The 20060-nt window shown below is 33.5% G+C and overlaps 2 protein-coding genes across 2 annotated transcripts in view; one reads left to right on the top strand and one right to left on the bottom strand.

Moving 5' to 3' along the window:
* The window catches only part of LOC114329367 (protein slit-like), a 188898-nt gene that overhangs the window by 104356 nt on the left and 64482 nt on the right, over window positions 1-20060 (bottom strand). The gene's annotated exons all lie outside the window — the stretch shown is intronic.
* The window catches only part of LOC114329336 (ionotropic receptor 25a), a 109659-nt gene that overhangs the window by 30749 nt on the left and 58850 nt on the right, over window positions 1-20060 (top strand). The window contains exon 4 of the mRNA XM_050657118.1: window positions 12414-12580. Coding sequence (XP_050513075.1) covers window positions 12414-12580 — 167 coding nt within the window. The remainder of the gene's footprint in view (window positions 1-12413; window positions 12581-20060) is intronic.

Raw genomic sequence — 20060 nt, 5'->3', positions numbered from 1 at the left:
TTATAACAATTAAGAAATTATTTTACAGTCATTGACTAAAGAAGAACTTATATTATCTTAAAATAAAAATTATTGTAAAATATAGTTACATTTAATTATTAAAAATTATTTTAAAATCGGTGCTTTTGCGAGCGGCCGAATTTTGCAAATCGCCCGGCTCGCTTCAAATCCGCGCGCGGAAAATTTTTACGTAACTTGTATTAAATTTTGACCGAAAACAATTTAATAATATTACCATTATAATATACAGTCTATTTACCACTGTATTTGTTTTTCTTGATAAACTTTTATATGTGAAATCTCATTTCTGAAGAAATAATATTACAAAAATGATACATATAATATGTGAAATATATAACTATATTTTAAAATTTTTCATTGTTATATAAATATAATAATAATAATGTTACTTCTTATTATACAATATAAAACTTTTTCTTCTTGTAGTGACTATCCGTTTTGGATGTTGACGACCATCATGGCAATTTGGCAAACCCCATTTGGAAACTGAGAACCAGGAAGGCGAAGGATTACCTTGCTAGAAAATTTACGTACGTCGTCGTTCAACACAACAACTACTTAGTACAAATCTTTTAGTACAAATCTTTTTAGAGCAGCAGTACCGATTTAGTGTGCAAGTACAGATAGCCATGATGGTCGCCAACATCCAAAACGGATAGTCACTACAAGAAGAAAAAGATTTATATTGTATAATAAGAAGTAACATTATTATTATTTTATTTATATAACAATGAAAAAATTAAAAATACTATAGTTATTTATTTCATATATTATATATGTATCATTTTTGTAATATTATTTCTTCAGAAATGAGATTTCACATATAAAAGTTTATCAAGAAAAACAAATACAGTGGTAAATAGACTGTAAATTATAATGGTAATATTATTAAATTGTTTTCGGTCAAAATTTAATACAAGTTACGTAAAAATTTTCCGAGCGCGCGGAATTGAAGAGAGCCGGGCGATTTGCAAAATTTGACCGCTCGCAAAGGCACCGATTTTAAAAATAATTTTTAATAATTAAATGTAACTATATTTTATAATAATTTTTATTTAAGATAATATGAGTCTTTCTTTACTCAATGACTGTAAAATAATTTCTTAATTGTTATAAATAAAGGCACTACGATTTAAGAAAAAAGAAACAATTATCTTGGCTTCAGTTGGTTGTAGAAAATTTTTATTTCTTTACAAATCTTCGTTTCGTCTTCAGCAACAATAATCTGTAAGTTATAAACTCATAGGATGTACAGGGCCGCTTCAGCTCTAAATGTTTATAACGAAATTTGCTCCCTTATTTTCAAACCCAACATTTAGCTCGGCTTCAGTTGGTCGTAGAAATTTTTTATTCTTTTACAAATCTTCGTTTCGTCTTCAGCAACAATAATCTGTAAGTTAAAAACTCATAGGATGTACAGGGCCGCTTTAGCTCTAAATGTTTATAAAGAAATTGCCCCATTATTTTCAAACCCAAAAATTAGAGGTTTAAAAATGTTTTATGCATTTATTTACATCAGAATATGAAAATATAACTCTTTAGAAGGAGATTGGATGTTTCACCAACTCTCTACGATTTTTTTTTCAAAAAGTTATAGCCTTCGACATTTGACCTCTTGGAATAAACTTTTTATAATATCTAAGCAACAAATTCGTTAATCAGGCCTTACAATTTTTTATGTTTGGAATTGAAAGATCTTCATTTTAAAGCTTTAAAAAATAAAAAAAATTATTTGTACAATAAATACCGCCATTGTAAAAAACGGCCATCTTGGACCTTTCGCAGGCTGTTTTGCAATAACCAATAAACGAAATTGAACTTACCATAGCTCAAATTGTAGGTTTTTGAATTTACTACACCTTTTTATTAAACAGTTTTTCTCTAGAATCAATATCCTAAGCTGCAAAATTAAAAATCTTTAAATATTGCAAATTTAACAAATTAAAATCGCAATAGAAGAAAAAAGCTCACAATATTTTTGGTCACATTTTAGTATAAGTTATTCTTGGCATCGTCCTTTACAACACCTGATAGGTTTCAAAAATTCCTGAATTATATCACGTTTTTTCACCCACAGCCTGGGGTAAACCAGCATTATTTAGTTCTAAGGCAGTTCGAAGTTCTCCGGGTCAGCTAGTAAAAAATAAAAATGAAATTTAAATTTTAAACACAATCTAAAAATACATTTTTTTCGAAAATAGCGCAGGTATACCTTTTTTGGAAATGGCTTTTTTTGACGTAGATTTTTTTTATTTTGTGTATTTTATTAAAAAAAATTTACCTATCTCCAATTTCTTCCAGGAGATAGTTAAAAGCCCCTAAAAACAGTTTTTTTTTTTGGTCTTTTGAAGGTGGTGCAAAATCTGAAAAAGGTACCTATATTTTTTGATAAAATATACAAAATAAAAAAAAATAAACAGTTATCTCCAAAAAAAATTATACGCGAAACGTTATTCTCGAAAAAAAAATTTAAGGTTATGTTCGGTTAACATATGGGTCTACAAAAAGTAAACAAGTTTTATAAAAGTGAAACTATGCGTAAAATTTTTTTGAATTTTTCAAATTTATTGCAACCTACCGAAAAAAAAAACCAAAAAAATAAAAACAAGAAAACTGGGAAACGTGCGGTGAACTGAAAATGGAAAAAATTGAATTCTGTGGGTGAGGACATTGTGCTAACAATGAGCCCAACAGAGGATACCCTTTCTCCTTTAGGTACCATTTAAGCAAAAAACACCGAAACAGGTCGATTTTTTAAATTAGTTCCGCTTTCATTTTGAATAACTACAACTGTGATGACGCAACTATCAATATTTAAGGAAGGGATGATAATACTATGCTCCTTTTTAGTTAAACGCCGAATAGGGCTTCGTATGAAGTCTGGCCTATTTTTGGTCTTTAGACTAAGCCTTGGGTTTGGCTGTGACGAGGCTTTCTGTGCACTGTCTTAACAATTTTCACATAGAGCATAATTCAAATATGACTCGATTACTTAGAACTTCAGATCCGTATCTTTACTGAGCTATTTCTATAAACTTTTGGAGATTATTATTTATAACAGAATGACTAGCAGAATCTTACATGTTACAAAGTGGCAAGAAGCCAGATCCAACACAGATCTTCAAAACTATATGGTCGCGAAAAAGGAAGCGAAACTAGCAGTAGCAAAAGCTAAAGCAGAAGCGTATTCAAACCTATACGATCAACTTGATACCAGGGAATGCGAAACGAAGATATATAAAATAGCCAAACAGAGAGCAAAGTAAGCAAAAGATTTTAATCAGATTAGATGTATCCGAGATGAAATTAATAAAATACTAGTTCGCGAAAAGGATGTCAAAAAGAGATGGAGAAATTACTTTGACGGCTTATTAAATGAAGAATTTGACAGACAGCCTGTGGAGTCAACGGAGACAGTAGCAGCAATAGTCACCAAAATAACAAACGAGGAAGTGGCTCAAGCGTTTCAAAAAATAAAGAAAGAAAAAGCGGTAGGACCAGATGATATTCCTGGGGAAGTTGGAAAGCATTGGGAGAGACAAGAACAAGGTGGCTAGCAGGTTTATTTAATAGAATTATGGAAGTTGGACAAATGCCAGACGAATGGAGAAGCAGTATACTAGTACCTGTCTACAAAAACAAGGGAGATATACAGCAGTGTACAAACTACAGGGCTATAAAACTGCTTAGCCACACCATGAAAATATGGGAGAGAGTAATTGATAGACGGATACGTGAAGAGACCGACATATCCGAGAATCAATTTGGCTTTATAAGGCAGTTGATGGAAAAATACAGGAGTAAAGAAACAAACGCTCATTTGGTATTCATTGATCTTGAGAAAGCATAAGATAGAGTTCCTCGAGAGATTCTGTGGTGGGCAATCAATAAGAAAGGAGTCCCTGGTGCATATCTAAAGATTGTGAGGAATATGTATGAGGGAGTAACGACTAGTGTTAGGACAGGTGTGGGAGAGACTGATAAATTTCATGTGAAACTAGGATTGCACTAAGAATCGGTGCTTAGTCCGTATTTATTCTCATTAGTTTTGGACCAGATAACAACGAAACTACAGGGTAACATTCCATGGTGCTTAATGTATGCTGAGGATGTCGTGTTAGTAGGAAATAGTGAAAGCGACTTAGAACAAAAACTGGAACAGTGGACACGAGCTCTGGAGGAAAAAGGTTTAAAACTTAATAGGACAAAGACAGAGTATTTGGAATGTTTATTTAAAGATGGAGTTACTACAAATAAAATGGTATCTTTGGATGGTGAACTGATTGTAAAAAGCAATAGTTTTAAGTACCTGGGATCGGTATTACAGAGTAATGGGGAAATAGATGGAGATGCATGCAGTAGAATTAGGGCTGGATGGATGAAGTGGAAGGAAGCGAGTGGTGTGTTGTGTGACAGAAAAGTTACAATGAAGATGAAAGGAATATTATATAAAACAGCCATAAGACCGGCTATGATGTACGAAACTGAATGTTGGGCAGTGAAAAAGAAAGAGGAACAACGAATGCATGTGGCGGAGATGAGAATGCTTAGATGGATGAGTGGAGTGACAAGAAAGGATAAAATTAAAAATGATTATATTAGGGAAAGTCTAGGTGGCACCAATTGATGCCAAAATGAGAGAGCATAGGTTGAGATGGTTTGGTCATGTTCAACGTCGAGACGTTAATCATCCAATACAAAGAGTAGCTGAAGTGCAGATTCCTGGAAGGAGTAGGAGAGGAAGACCAAAGAAGACGTGGGGGGAGACGATTAGGCAGGACATGTCGGCAAAGGGGATTAATATTGATATGACCCAGGATAGAATTGTGTGGAGAAATGCAATTAGGGAAGCCGACCCCGCATAGGGATAAGCCAAAGAGAATGATGATGATGACTAGCAGAATCTTACAGAAACTATCTGAGGAGCAAGCTGGTTTTAGACCCAACGGATCGGTTGCAATATTAAGAGTAACAACCTCTATCGAATGGTCTCAAATATCTCTGGCATTCATTGACCTTACAACAGGTTATGGCAGTGTCGATAAAAGTACTCGTATTTCACAGTATTCATGTTGACTTCCATTCAGCTTTACACGTGTGATTCATTCTTTTCTTCTCTACAGTTGTTTTGTTACTAATTTTATATGATTTATACTGTTTTTTTATCGTTTCGATATAATATGTTAATAGTTCCTACACATGTTGATGTTACAATGTTTTTGTTATCGCTTTATAAATTATATTTTTTACTTGAATAGTAAGTTGCTATACATATAATTATTTTGGAGTGCACTTTTTAGTACTTTACAACAGGGGTTCCCAACCGGTGGTACGCGTACCACTGGTGGTACGACGGAAGATTTCAGGTGGTACGCGTCACGTGGGTGAAAAAGCGATTACACTGGGCCTCTGTCTGCGAAAGTGCCAGTGCACTTGTTGTGCTTCCATATTAAGCTATGAAGTAATTTTTGGTGAACTCTGGGACTTCAAAAGATTAGGTTAAAAACCCTAAACCGCAGGCCAATCGGAAATACCACGGTTGCTACTTACAGTGTGGTTTTACAGTGAAGTCTCGCACAGAAAATAGTGACAATCCTATTCCTCAATGTGTTGCTTGTTTCGAAACTCTTTCGAACCAAATCATGAAGTCTTCTATGCTGATACGTTACCAACATACAAAGCTGTCTGATCTGGTTGTTAAGCTGATCGATTTTTTTTTTAGAGGAGAACCTACTTTTTTAGGAAATAAAATAAATGCATGACTAGCTTTCTAAATATGATACTAACTTAATAAAGGCGTTGTAGCTAGAGATAATTTGCTAGATATAGAATTGCAAAGGATGGAAAGCCTCACACAATAGTGAGACCCTTTTACTTCCGGCAGCTGTGGAAATGGCCCAAACCGTTTTAAGAGAAAAGCAGTCAAATTTTTTTTTAAAATACCATTGTCAAACAACACAGTGAAAAAGGGGAATTACTACATGTCATCCAATATTGAAGAACAAATTTTTTAAAACTTAGTATAACACTGATATAACAAACATAGCATAGCTACTCGTATTTGTACGATCTGATTTTTATGAAGAAGTTATAGAAGAGTTTCTGTTCTGCAAACCACTTGAATCAAACACTACAGAGGAACTCATATGTCAAGTAAATTGACAGGGCTAACAGCAAAAATAAAAAAAATGCTCCTGAATGCCGAAGTACACATTGTGTCATACACGGAGAATAATTAGAATTAGAAATAATTAGTAGATATATTTCTAAAAAAAAATAGGATCGGGTGAAGCTTCCTTCTATTTCATGCCCCTCCCGGTGTTTGTTGGTACACATAAATCTTGGTGGTACCCCAAAACATTCAAAATATATTAGGTGGTACGAAGTTTCCAAAAGTTTGGGAACCCCTGCTTTATAATATAAATGCTGGAACTATTTGCGATAGCATTAACGTACTCTAGTTCAAATAATCAATTTTTAAAAACAATTATAAAAAGTAACGTAATTATAAAAAGTAAAAGTAAATTATACTAATTTTATATGATTTATACTGTTATTTTTATTGTTTCGATATATGTTAAAAATTCCTGCACATGTTGATGTTACATGTTTTTGTTATCGCTTTATAAATTAAATTTTTTACTTGAAGATTAAGTTGCTATACATATAATTATTTTGGAGTGCACTTTTTAGCACTTTACAATATAAATGCTGGAATTATTTGCGATAGCATTAACGTATTCTAGCTCAAATAAACCATTTTTAAGAAAATTATAAAAAGTAACACACGAATGCTTTTAAGGGGGTATATTGTATTATTTAATTATATTTAACTAGGTATATCTTGTTTTTTCGTTTAGAAGTTTAGATTATTATATCAATAATTGGTATAATAACCTAAACGAAAAAACAAAATATACCTAGTTATAAATAACTAAATAATACAATGTACCCCCTTTACACCCGAAGTTACGACAAACGAAGAAATAAACATCGAGGGGGAAGAGGTACCTAATGGAAGCATTAAGAAAATTAAAAAATAGAAAATCTCCAGGAGAGGACAGAATATCAAACGAACTCCTAAAGTACGGAGGACAAGATCTAACTAAACAACTATTAAAACTAATACAAAAAATAATAGAACAAAACAAAATACCACAAAAATGGAGATCAAGCATCCTACTACCTCTCTTCAAAAAGGAGACAAATCGGATCCGGAGAATTACAGAGGAATTAACTTATTAAACACAACATTAAAATTAACAACAAAAGTGATAACAAACAAATTGAATGAAATTATAACATTATCAGAAGAACAACAAGGTTTTAGGTCGGGTAGGTCATGCACTGACGCTATATTTATAATGAGGCAAGTTCAAGAGAAATTGTTGGAATAAAATAAACCGGCATATTTATGTTTCGTGGACCTTAAGAAAGCATTTGACAGGTTCACATTAAAGGACGTTATCCACTTGTTATACTCGAGAGACGTACCTCTAGGAATAATTAAAACGATAGAAAACATCTACCAGAACAACACAATAAAAGTAAAAGTGGAAGATGAACTAACTGACCCAATTGAAGCCGGCAATGGGATAAGATAGGGGTATTCCTTGAGTCCTTTATTGTTCAACCTGATCATGGACGAAATAATAAAAAAAGTAAGAACTAAAAAAGGATACCAAATGGGAGAAAAACAACTTAAAGTAATCTGCTATGCGGACGATGCAATACTAATCTCTCAAAGTAAAGATGATTTACAACGTATGCTGCACCAATTCAACATAATCGCCAGAAAATCAACATGTTAATTTCCTCAAAAAAGACAAAATGCATGGTTATAACAGCAGATCCAATAAGATGTAAATTGAAGCTGGAAGGTCAGATAATAGAACAAGTGATGGAGTTTAAATACCTAGGCATCACACTATGCAGCTACGGAAAGCTCGAAACAGAAGTGGAAGATCAAGTGAATAGAGCAAACAGAGCCGCAGGTTGTTTGAATGACACAATATGGAGAAATAAAAATATCGGAAAAGAAATGAAAGGCAGAATTTACAAAACAGTCATCAGACCAATAATGACATACGCGGCAGAAACACGACCCGACACAGAGAGGACAAAGAGATTGCTCGAAACAGCGGAGATGAAAACCCTTCGAAAAATCGATGGTAAGACTCTATGGGACAGAACTAGAAGTACATATATACGATGGAGATGCGTGGTGGATAACATTAATAACTGGGTAGGAGGCAGAAGGGTGGAATGTAATGACCACATAAGCCGAATGACAACAAATAGGGTAGTCAGGTCAGGACAGCGAGAGACGGTTCCCCAATAGGAAGACGATCAGTGGGAAGACCACGAAAGCAATGGAACGACAACTTACTAGAGGCATATTGAAAAAACAGACAGAGTCATCTCTATACAAAGAAGAAGAAAGAAGAAGAATATACTCCCTTAATAGACGAAGCAACGAAGCCTTAAACCTAGGAATTTTGTGCAGTAAAGTGTAAAGTGTAAAGTGTCATGCAACTTTTTGCATTCGATTAGAGAGAGTATCAGGCAACTTTGTGAACTAAACTCATCTAGGGCAAAAATTTTTGTGCATAAGAAAATGCATTTTAAAAGTGCATCCCGAAGAGGTGAAAATGAAAAATTTAGAACTCGGGAAATATTGATGGAAATGAGTTGAATTTCTATAATCTGGGGTTTTGGGGATCGCTGAGCACGAATTTCATATCGGCGATGGTCTCCAAGGTACCTGGTGCCCACGGTGGAACTCGTCGCCTAGAGTTTTATGTTATAATCATTAAAAATCAGTCAATATCCATTACTCGGGGGGTTTTTGGGGTCGCCGGCCACGAATTTAATGTTGGCGATGGTCTCCAAGATACCTGGTGACCAGGGTGGAACTCGTCGCCTGGATTTTTATGTTATAATCATTCAAAATCAGTCAATAACCATTACTCTGAGGGTTTTGGGGATAGCTGAATAAGAATTTCATGTGGTCGATGGTCTCCAAGGTACCTGGTGCCAGGGTGGAGCTCGTCGTCTGGAGTATTATGTTATAATTATTCCAAATCATTTAAAACCATTAAACGGGGGGTTTTGGGGGTCGCTGAGCACGGATTTCATGACGGCGATAGTCTCCTGGGTACTAGGTGCCCAGAGTGGAACTAGTCGCCTGGACTTTTATGTTATAATCATTCAAAATCAGTCAATATATAAATAATTGCATCATATAAATCTTTATATTTATTTTGTTTTGATTTCGATGCCATTTCTTCTAAAGTATAAATACGACCTACTAACTAAATAGAAAACAATATTGTATTTCTATTCCTTCTTTCAGAACTGTTGTTTCACACACAGTATGCAGCACATAAATGAACTAACAATTTAATATTTTTTTGCTTCCAGACGTTGTTCTGTATACAGCAGCGATTGTTTAAGCCCAAAGAACAATTGTACGGAATTCGAGGCACTTCTTTAGATTGGTTCCAATCTTACTTGGATGATAGGAAACAACTGGTTAGAGCAAATGGTACAGACTCTAGTCTCAAAAACATTGTATGTGGGGTACCTCAAGGTTCAGTATTGGGTCGTCTACTTTTCTTTATCTTTATTAATGACATCACTAATTTAAAAATCGATGGAAAAATCTTTCTTTTTGCTGATGATACCAGTACCACTTGGAGCAATTCAAATATTGCAACTCTTCAGGCTACTATAACTTCTGATCTACTTACAATAAAAACCGGGTCTGACTCAAATTTACTCTCGTTTAAAGTAGGTAAAACAGTAGATAGCATTGTCTTATAGAGGAGCTCTTCAACCCTTACCTCTTAATAACAGCCAGATCAGTACCGTTGATTCTGTAAAATTTCTTGGTATTTTTTTAGACAGCAACCTTAAATGGTCCCTCCATATCGATTTGTTATGGAAGAAACTCTCTTCAGCTTGCTATGCTATAAGATCTGTTTCGAACGAACTCAATTAAGCATCTTCCAAAATAACATATTTTTCTTTGTTCGAGTCACATCTTCGTTATGGTCTTCTTTTTTGGGGTTCTGGTACAGCTGCCCAATTCGATGTTATTTTCAAATTACAAAAAAGAGCAATAAGATACCTGTTTGGCCTCAGAAGAACAACACATTGCAGAAGTTACTTCAAAGATCACGGAATTTTAACCCTTCCATCTTTGTATATTTTAGAAACTATTTGCTTAATTCGTAAACATCTACATGTCTTTCCACTAAGACCTAATCATGACTACTTCACGAGAAATTCTACGTTTGACGTCTATTTGCCGACCCCGTCCTCGGAGTTAGTAAAGAAATCGATATTATATTCCGCAAAAAAAAATGTACAACCATCTCCCCCTACAACTAAAATCTGCACCATCTTTCCCCAAATTCCGTAAACTGACAAAAGCCTACCTGTCTCAAAGACCATATTATTCAGTAGAAGATTTTTTTAGTCAATAACTAAGAAATTACAGTACCCTTTGCACAATAATTTAAATTAAAAACAAGTTTGTGTAGACCTTGTATAAATAATAATTACGTAATTATTATTTATAATAATAGAGAATTAAATATCCTTTCAAATAAGCTAGCACATGACCCCTATTCTCATTTAAAAAATCATCGATTACGTGATCAAGCCCAGATAAATGACGTCACTAGTATGACATATATACCAAAATATGACAATTTAAAAATAAAAATCGACCTGTTTCAGGATTTTTCCTTAATGTCGCGGGTTTACGAAATAAAGAATTTATTCCTTTCATATGCACCATATTGTAGGTCTGAATTGCCGATATAAATGAGTCAGATTAAATTAAATTATTAGAAGAATTTTTTTACTACGCAACAATATTTTTGTTTAATTTATTTTTTAATATTTTGTATTTTGACAACGACTTCCGAAGTGGAAGTCGAAACGTCAATAAAATAATTTTTTTTAAGTTAAATTGTGGCTTATTTCCCAATTAGAATCGTAGGTAATTTAAAATAAATGGTAACTAATAATTTACGTTAAAAGGTAAAACATTTTATTGGGGGTGTTTTCGCCAGGGCTGTTTTAGCCGGGGCTGTCTTGACCGGGGCTATTTTGTGTGCGATCTATTTTGTCGGGGGTATTTTGTTTACGGGCTATTTTGACTGGACTTTTTTGACGGGGCTGTTTTGACCGGACCATTTTGACGGGTCACGCAAGGAGATTTATTGCGTCCTCATCCACATCATCCTCCCATCACTTTCTCTGTCTCTCAATGGGTCTCTTTCTCTGCATTATTTACGGTTTATACCCATTCTCCTTCATGCACGATCGAATACCAAGGAGATTTGTTGCCTCCTTATCCACATCATCCTTCCATCGCTTTCTCCGTCTCTCAGTGGGTCTCTTTCTCTGCATTCTTGCATTCAAAAATTTTTTGGAAGCCTGTTTTCTTCCATACCAAATACTGGTCTATATGTCGTCCCTACCATTCCAACTATCGAATGTGAAAAATCGGGTTTTTCAGATTCCATACCTTGTCCTCGCATTATACGTGATACATCTTATGGCAAATTCTCGTTATTGTAGCATGATTAGGAGCGCTGGAAATATGCTATTTAAACCATCGAATATGAATATTTTTCAGTTGGTTGACTGCAAACTGACGAAAATGGTTATATTCGATACTTTTGTTTTGTATAAATATAACTAAAGACTAAAGGTATATCTGTACAACGCTAAATGTCGAATGTGTCACATTCGTTAGTTTGTGTTGTAATTTATTCAACAGTTATTCAATTATAATCTGTAAACTGTCGAAAATGCTAAACTGCTGAGAATAAAATGCACGTGTTTACAATTAGTGCGAATTTTGTTTCAGTATCGCTTCCAAGAAATTCTTGTGAGGCAGTTTATGATTTCATTTTAACGGATTTTCATTATTTGATTATACAGTTATTCGCTATTATACATTCGCTACTTTGAATCATCGGACCGAAACAAATCTTTGATTAATACAAAAAGCAAAGTAACGAATGTGATTTTTTGGAAAGAAAAAAATGATAAGCAGTTCAAATTTGTTATCAATCTACCAAGGATATTACACACAAAAAATATAAAAATGTTCCCATTTGTCAATGGGCTGATTTGGGAGTCTATAAAGAAGAGTTATTTTGCTCTCTTGAAAAGTACCACTTTTCACATTCGATAGTTGGAAATGGCAGGGATGATGTATGCGGACATATTGAGAAAAGAATTGTATCTGATTAAAATTTTGTACGCTTAAATAAATAAATGTTATAAATTCTCTTGTCTTCTTGTTAGTGTTAGAAAACATAAATTAAAATAAACATTACAATATTATTAATGTTTTATATATTTTGCAGATATTGATCAAACAATGTACTACTGGTTGAACACGGCAGAAATGAGGCTGATAATGAGTGAGACCTTAAACTCAGCAACCATAAAGAAGTTAAAAGACATCAGGCCTACGCCAAACAACTTTGCGCTCTTTGCATCAACGCAGAACATGAACAAGCTTGTTAAGACGGTAAAAGTACTTTTAAACTTTTCAATTTTCAACTCTACTCATCGAAGGTTGGCGTCCATCAATTGGAATAGGGAACTTGCACATTTTTTTTATTACATAATAATGTTCAGTTTTGTACAAAAATGAGATTTCCAAAAATTTCACGCTTTAAAAACTCATAATAACTTAGAAGTACAAATTATTCTGTATCTTAAAATAGTTCAAACGACCCGCGACGTCACAGAGTTTAACTATATGGTTCGGTTTATGGTTATATTTAGGTATATTCTTCTTCTTCTTCTTTAGTTTATTGGCCTCCACCTACTTGGGTGTTTGGCCAGCTCGTCGTCGCGTAATAAGGAAAAATATTTATATTCTAATGACATTTATCGTATGTCATTATAATAATATATACCAGTTTGTTGAGACTGGAGTTTGATACAGTTTTTGAAGGAAGGGAAAGAAGGTTTACTATGAAAAATAAAACCATTTTGTAAAAGTATAAGTTTTCTGTGAATAGTTCAAACGATCAAAAACACTTGTAACGTCACATAACTGTATTTTCTACTGACGTTTATAATGTCTAATTTAAAATTATATACAATTTTGTTAACGAATGTAAACATATAACTCCGTGACGTCACGACGCGTTTTGGGCTGGCTGGTATAAGTTGAATTTTTATTCTTCTTTACAGGCCAAACCAAAGACAAACAAAACTTTTTTATCTTTGATACATGTTTTAAATTATGTTCTGTTTAGACCGGGCAGTATCGTCGCCCCCGCTAGCGCAATTATTCCGATTCGATTTTTTTGTACAAACTTACTCAAAAAGAGGTCCTTATAACATATCCACAGGGTGCCGGGCGGTGCCGTGGTCGAAAAATTTTTTAAACTTTTTTTTTAAACAAATTCACAAAAATAATTTTTTTATTTCCAACAATTTTTTTAGATAATTTGGGTCATTCTGAGCAAAAAAGGTCTCCTGTCATTTTTCTCTAAAATTGACTGTTGTCGAGTTATACGCGATTAAACATTTGAAAAATTCGAAAATGGCCATTTTCAAGGCTTCATAACTCGATTAAAAATGATTAATATGAAATTCAAAAAGTGACAAAATCAAGATTCAAATACTTTCTTCAAAGTTCCGAAGAAATTTTTGTCACTATTTTATTACAAAGCTGTTACTTTTAGTTATTAACAATTAGCGGTATAGTCCAACTGTATCGTCGCCCCCGTTAGCGGAACTATTTCGATTCGATTTTTTTTGCACAAACTTACTCAAAAAGAGGTCTTTATAACATATCCACACGGTACCGGGCGGTGCCGTGGTCGAAAAATTTTTTAAACAATTTTTTTTAAACAAATTCACAAAAATAATTTTTTCATTTCCCACATTTTTTTTAGATAATTTGGATCATTGTCAGTAAAAAAGATCTTGGGTCATTTTTCTCTAAACTAGACTGTTGTCGAGTTATACGCGATTAAAAATTTGAAAAATGCGAAAATGGCCATTTTTGCATTTTTCAAATTTTTAATCGCGTATAACTCGACAACAGTCAATTTTAGAGAAAAATTACAAGAGACCTTTTTTGCTCAGAATGACCCAAATTATCTAAAAAAAAATTGTTGGAAATAAAAAAATTATTTTTGTGAATTTGTTTAAAAAAAATTGTTTAAAAAATTTTTCGACCACGGCACCGCCCGGCACCCTATGGATATGTTGTAAGGACCTCTTTTTGAGTAAGTTTGTGCAAAAAAATCTAATCTAAATAGTTCCGTTAACGGGGGCAACGATACAGTTGGACCATAGCGCTAATTGTTAATAACTAAAAATAACAGCTTTGTAATAAATTAATGACAAAAATCTCTTCAGAACCCTGAAGAAAGTATTTGAATCTTGATTTTGCTACTTTTTGAATTTCATAATAATCATTTTTGATTGAGTTATGAAGCCTTGAAAATGGCCATTTTCGCATTTTTCAAATTTTTAATCGCGTATAACTCGACAACAGGCAATTTTAGAGAAAAATGACAAGAGACCTTTTTTGCTCAGAATGACCCAAATTATCTAAAAAAAAAATTTTGGAAATAAAAAAATTATTTTTGTGAATTTGTTAAAAAAAATTGTTTAAAAAATTTTTCGACCACGGCACCGCCCGGCACCCTGTGGATATGTTATAAGGACCTCTTTTTGAGTAAGTTTGTGCAAAAAAATCGAATCGGAATAATTGCGCTAGCGGGGGCGACGATACTGCCCGGTCTAGTTGTGATTTATAACATTTTTTTCGAATTTAAAATTTTATGCAAGTTCCCTATTCTTCTCTGTCTTGTGTTAGTCATATAATTGTTCTGGTCTCCCTAATATCGAGCAATCGAGCCATTGACGTAAGTTTCATAGCCAAGAGAACTTCTTTCGTCCGATGACTCGTCTTCCCTCGATCTTTCCTTCGACGATCAACTGCGGAATACCATACTTAACGTTTCTGAAAATGTTGCTAAAATCAGCTACTTTCCTTAAAAAAATTGATAGTGATAGTCAGGGTTGCCAGCCTGGGTTATTTTCCCATAATTTTGGAGTAATAATTTGAAAGCGACTAGAGGAATTTTTCTAAGCAGAAATGGTTGTGGGGGACAATTATGAGAGATTTTAATGGGTCATGCGGTCATGGTAAGTTAAATTTTGCGTTTATACATAGAACTGTATATTATACTCTCATATAATCGAAGACGATAGGACCTATGAATTATTTCCAGGGCCTTCTGTTGTTAAGTAGTATAATTTTGGTTTACTGTTCTCTAATTTGGCTACTAATTTATTAAAAGGCGGCAAAAATTTAAACTTAAGGGGTTTAAGCTTCAATTTGAGGGAATTTCAGTTTCTAAGTGGGGGATTTATAAAATCACATCTGGCAACTCTGGTGGTATGTTGTAGCAAATTTTCCCTGGCAAGCTCTGTCTCTCTCTAGGACCTCTCACTTGTATGTTGGCCGCAATCTCGCCTCGCTGTTTGAATGGGACGGGGCCATTCCATCCGTGTTGACAGTTCATTGGGTGGAACTGTGCCTAGGCGGACGCCACCGTAGTGACGTGGCGGTACAGTAAAGTCGGTAGAATACACCGTTTTCTAGAAAGATCGATTCGAAAATTGTTCGTTTTTTGAATTTGAAAAAAAAATTAAAAAAAAACTATTTAGAAAAACAAAAACTGATACGTTTATTTATCTTCCAGAGATGAATCGATTTCATCAATTGCGAATTCTAGTACCGGTAATATGCGTCCGTTTTGGGTAGATCAACGGTTACTTTATCGCATAACTTTTTTGTCTTTAATTGTTAAGCATTTTTGACAATAGATTATTAAATTATGAGGTATGCTAGTACTAAAAGTTACTCTAAGTCGGTAAAATATACAGTGTTTTTAGCAAACATGATATCCAACGATGGATAATGGTCATCTAGAAGAAAAAGTATATACAGTATTGCCCAAAATAAACAGTACTGAAAATGAAACACAGATGTATTAGACTAAGAGCCGCTATAGGTGAAATTTCTTAATCATTTTAGGCACGATGGGACCCTATAACTTAAATAGTAGAACCTAAAAGAAAACGTTTGAACACTGTGCCGTCACTTTTCAGTGGCACATGCGTCGACAGTGGCGCATCAAACTTTCCACTTATGGACGGGATAAATAAATTAAAAGTTACCCTCCCTTACAAACAGAATTAAATTTTTTTTATTTTTTTACGTTCTATATGATTAACACATAGGATTCAGCGTAATTTTAACCCACCACCCCTTTCCCCCTGCCCCCACCATCAAAAACTTCATTTTTCGTTTTTATTTTTTTTTGGTGGGATGCAATCAATTTTATAATTTCAAAAAATTCACACGCATAGCTGAGGCTTTTATAAAACAGGCCTATTTTTTATAGACCCATAAGTAGAGTGTACATAACCTCAAAAAATTAAAAGAATTTTTTTTTTCAAAAAAGCGTTTAACTTTTTTTGAGGAATAGCTGCAGGTCTAATTTTTTCTTAATCTTGTGTGTTTTATCAAACACTATATTTTTAATTTTTTTCAGATTTTTCCGTAAGGCTCTTCACCTTCAAAAATCCGAAAAACTGTTTTTTGGGGGGTTTTGGGGGATTTTCCCTGTTTTATAGACTTTGTAATATATCAAATCAATTTTGTTTTTATAGGTTATATGTAACTTAAAGTAACTAGTCCTTTAGAATATTTAAAATTCAGAAAAACACGTTCAAACCCCTCAAAACCCCCTTAAAAAACAGTTTTTTGGATTTTTTAAGGCGACCAGCGTTACAGAAAAATCTGAAAAAAATTAAAATATAGTGTTTGATACAATACACAAGACTAAGAAAAAATTAAATCTGCAGCTATCCCCAAAAAAAAGTTATATAGTTTTTTCCAAAAAAAAATTTTAAAATTTTTTTGAGGTTATGTACACTCAACCTACAGGTCTATAAAAAATAGACGTGTTTTATAAAAGCCTTAACTATGCGTGTGAATTTTTTGAAATTTTAAAATTGATTGCATCCCACCAAAACAAATATAATCAAAAAATACAGTTTTTGATGGTGGGGGCAGGGAGAAGGGGGTGGTGGGTTAAAATTACGATGAATCTTATGTCTTAATCACATAGAACTTAAAAAAATGAAAAAAATTAAATTCTGGTAATGAGGGAGGAGGGAGGGTATTTTTTAATTTATGTATCCCGTCCATAAGTGGAAAGTTTGATGCGCCACTGTAGACGCATGTGCCACTGAAAAGTGACGGCACAGTGCTCAAACGTTTTCTTTTAGGTTCTACTATTTAAGTTATAGGGTCCCGTCGTGCCTAAAATGATTAAGAAATTTCACCTATAGCGGCTCTTAGTCTATATCTTTGTGCGCGCTGTCATATTCAAATTAACTAGTATAGACCTGTCGAGTAATCTTTAAATAATTACTTATTAAGGCCTAATTGTTAAAAATGGTGTTAAATACAGAGGAGAAAGTGTTTCTCGTGGAGCATTATTTTCGCTCATACGGAATCGGCCGACGTAATAGTGCAAGTCTGCAATACGTGTGTGATCAATTCACACAACACAACGGTTTAATAAACGTTCTCAACAACCTTCAAAATTACAGCATTACTTGGACAACGTTTATTAAACTGTTGTGTGAATTGATCACACACGTATTAGCCCAATAAATGGCCGTTTTGGAGTGTAATTTCCAGGGGCAACTCCGAATTGCATGAAAATTTGGATTTAGGTTCTACTTACCCTCCACTTCAAAGTTGAATTTGTGCCGTTGGTTGCTTTTACTTGGCGGGTGATATTTACCCCTTCTCGGGGGGTGAAAAACGCGTGTTTAAAATAAGGCCCGAAATGGATAAATTGACCTATTTTAAGCACCTTTTGTTCTATAAAGTTTTTTACGTAAGTCAATACTTTTTGAGTTATTCGCGATTTAAAATGTTGATTTTTCGACAAAAAAAACTACGTTTTCAGACCGTTTTTCCCAAATAACTCAAAAAGTAAATATTTTATCGAAAAAAAAATATTTTTAGCAAAAGTGTAGCCTATAAAAAAACGAAAAAAATGGTGTACCAGTAAAGTCTACAAATTGAGTAGAAGCAAAGTTGTAGCTCATGAAAAATACGTTTTAATTCGTCTAATTCCAAATCGAATAATTCAACGCGAAATCACCGAAGAAAGAAGAGTTTTTCGGGAAAACCTTATTAACATTTTCAAAGTATCGAAAAAAAGCTTATTATTTGTTTTTTACAAAAGTTTACAGCATCAAAAATAAACGAGTTACACTAAAAAAAAAGTTGGCCCTTCTTTTGGTAAAAAAAATCGTGAAAACCTCCCTCTATTTAGCACCCTAAATGAAATTAATCGTTTGGCTTTACCATCTATTTTAACTGTATGTGTATTGTTTATATGATCTGTAAGTTTGATTGGTTTGAAGTGTTTATTTTTGAATACTTTTGGTTTTATAGTAAAAAAAAAATTTTCTAAAAATTTTTGAAAAATTTCATTTTTTCAAAATAACTTAAAAAATATTAGTGACAAGAAAAATTTTAGAGAGTAAAGAAATGTAGGTTTTGCTATTATAAATATGCTAGTTTCATTTTGTTTCTCCGTAAGACAAAAATTGGTTAAGATATGGCTGTTCAAAATTTGCATACACTCGTGATTAGGGACCCATTCAAGCTTTCTCAATTATAACCCTTTCAAAAATAAACACTTTAAACCAGTGAGACTGACAGATCATATAAAAAATAGATAGGTAAGTAAATTGTTTGTAAAGCGGTAGCGATTAATTTCATTTGGAGAGCTAAACACGGCGAGATTTTCATGATTTTTTACAAAAAAAAAAAGGGGGCCAACTTTATTTTGAGCGTAACTCGCTTATTTTTAATGCTAAAACTTTTAACTGTTAACAATTAAAACAACTCTTTTTATAAACACTTAAATGGGTTTTTCTTGAAAAGTGCTTAATTTTTCGGTGATTTCACCTTGAAATATTCGATTTGGAATTAGACGAATAAGAACGTATTTTCATGAGCTACAACTTTGTTATTATTTGATTGATAGACTTTACTGATACACCATTTTTTTGGGTTTTTTATAAGCTACACTTTTGCTAAGGATATTTTTTTCATAAAATATTTACTTTTTGAGTTATTTGCGAAAAACTGTCTGAAAACGTAGTTTTTTGTCGAAAAATCAACATATTCAATGGCAAATAACTCGAAAAGTATTGACTTACGTAAAAAACTCTAAAGAAGAAAAGTTGCTTAAAATCAGTCAATTTATCCATTTCCGGTCTTATCTTGAACGTATGTTTTTTCACCCCCGAGAAGGGGTGACTGTCACCCCCCAAGTAAAAGCAACCAACGGCACAATTTCAACTTTGAAGTGGAGGGTAAGTAGAACCTAAATCCAAATTTTCATGCAATTCGGAGTTGCCCCTGAAAATTACACGGTATCGCCGAATTTCCCGTTCATTTACTGGGCTATATAGCAGACTTGCACTATTACGTCGGCCGATTCCGTATGAGCGAAAATAATGCTCCACGAGAAACACTTTCTCCTCTGTATTTAACACCATTTTTACCAATTAGGCCTTAATAAGTAATTATTTAAAGATTACTCGACAGGTCTATACTAGTTAATTTGAATATGACAGCGTGCACAAAGATACATCTGTGTTTCAGTTTCAGTACTGTTTATTTCGGGCAATACTGTATTTTCTTTTAAAAAATTGAGACCATTACCCGTATGCGCGCCAATGATAAATATACATTCTTAACTGGTTTCAGAGCATTAACAAAATTGTCAGTTTGTAAGAAAAATTCCAACACCCCGTATCTCGGAAACGAAGCATTTGCGGACATAGGTTTATAGAGAAAACCCTTATTATTTTTTCAGTGAAGAAAGGCACTTCCAAATAAGATATGATGACTTTATAACAGACATTCATCCTAT

This window comes from Diabrotica virgifera, chromosome 7 (assembly GCF_917563875.1).
Source record: "Diabrotica virgifera virgifera chromosome 7, PGI_DIABVI_V3a".
Classification (NCBI taxonomy): domain Eukaryota; kingdom Metazoa; phylum Arthropoda; class Insecta; order Coleoptera; family Chrysomelidae; genus Diabrotica; species Diabrotica virgifera.
This window is presented reverse-complemented; position numbering and strand designations above follow the sequence as displayed.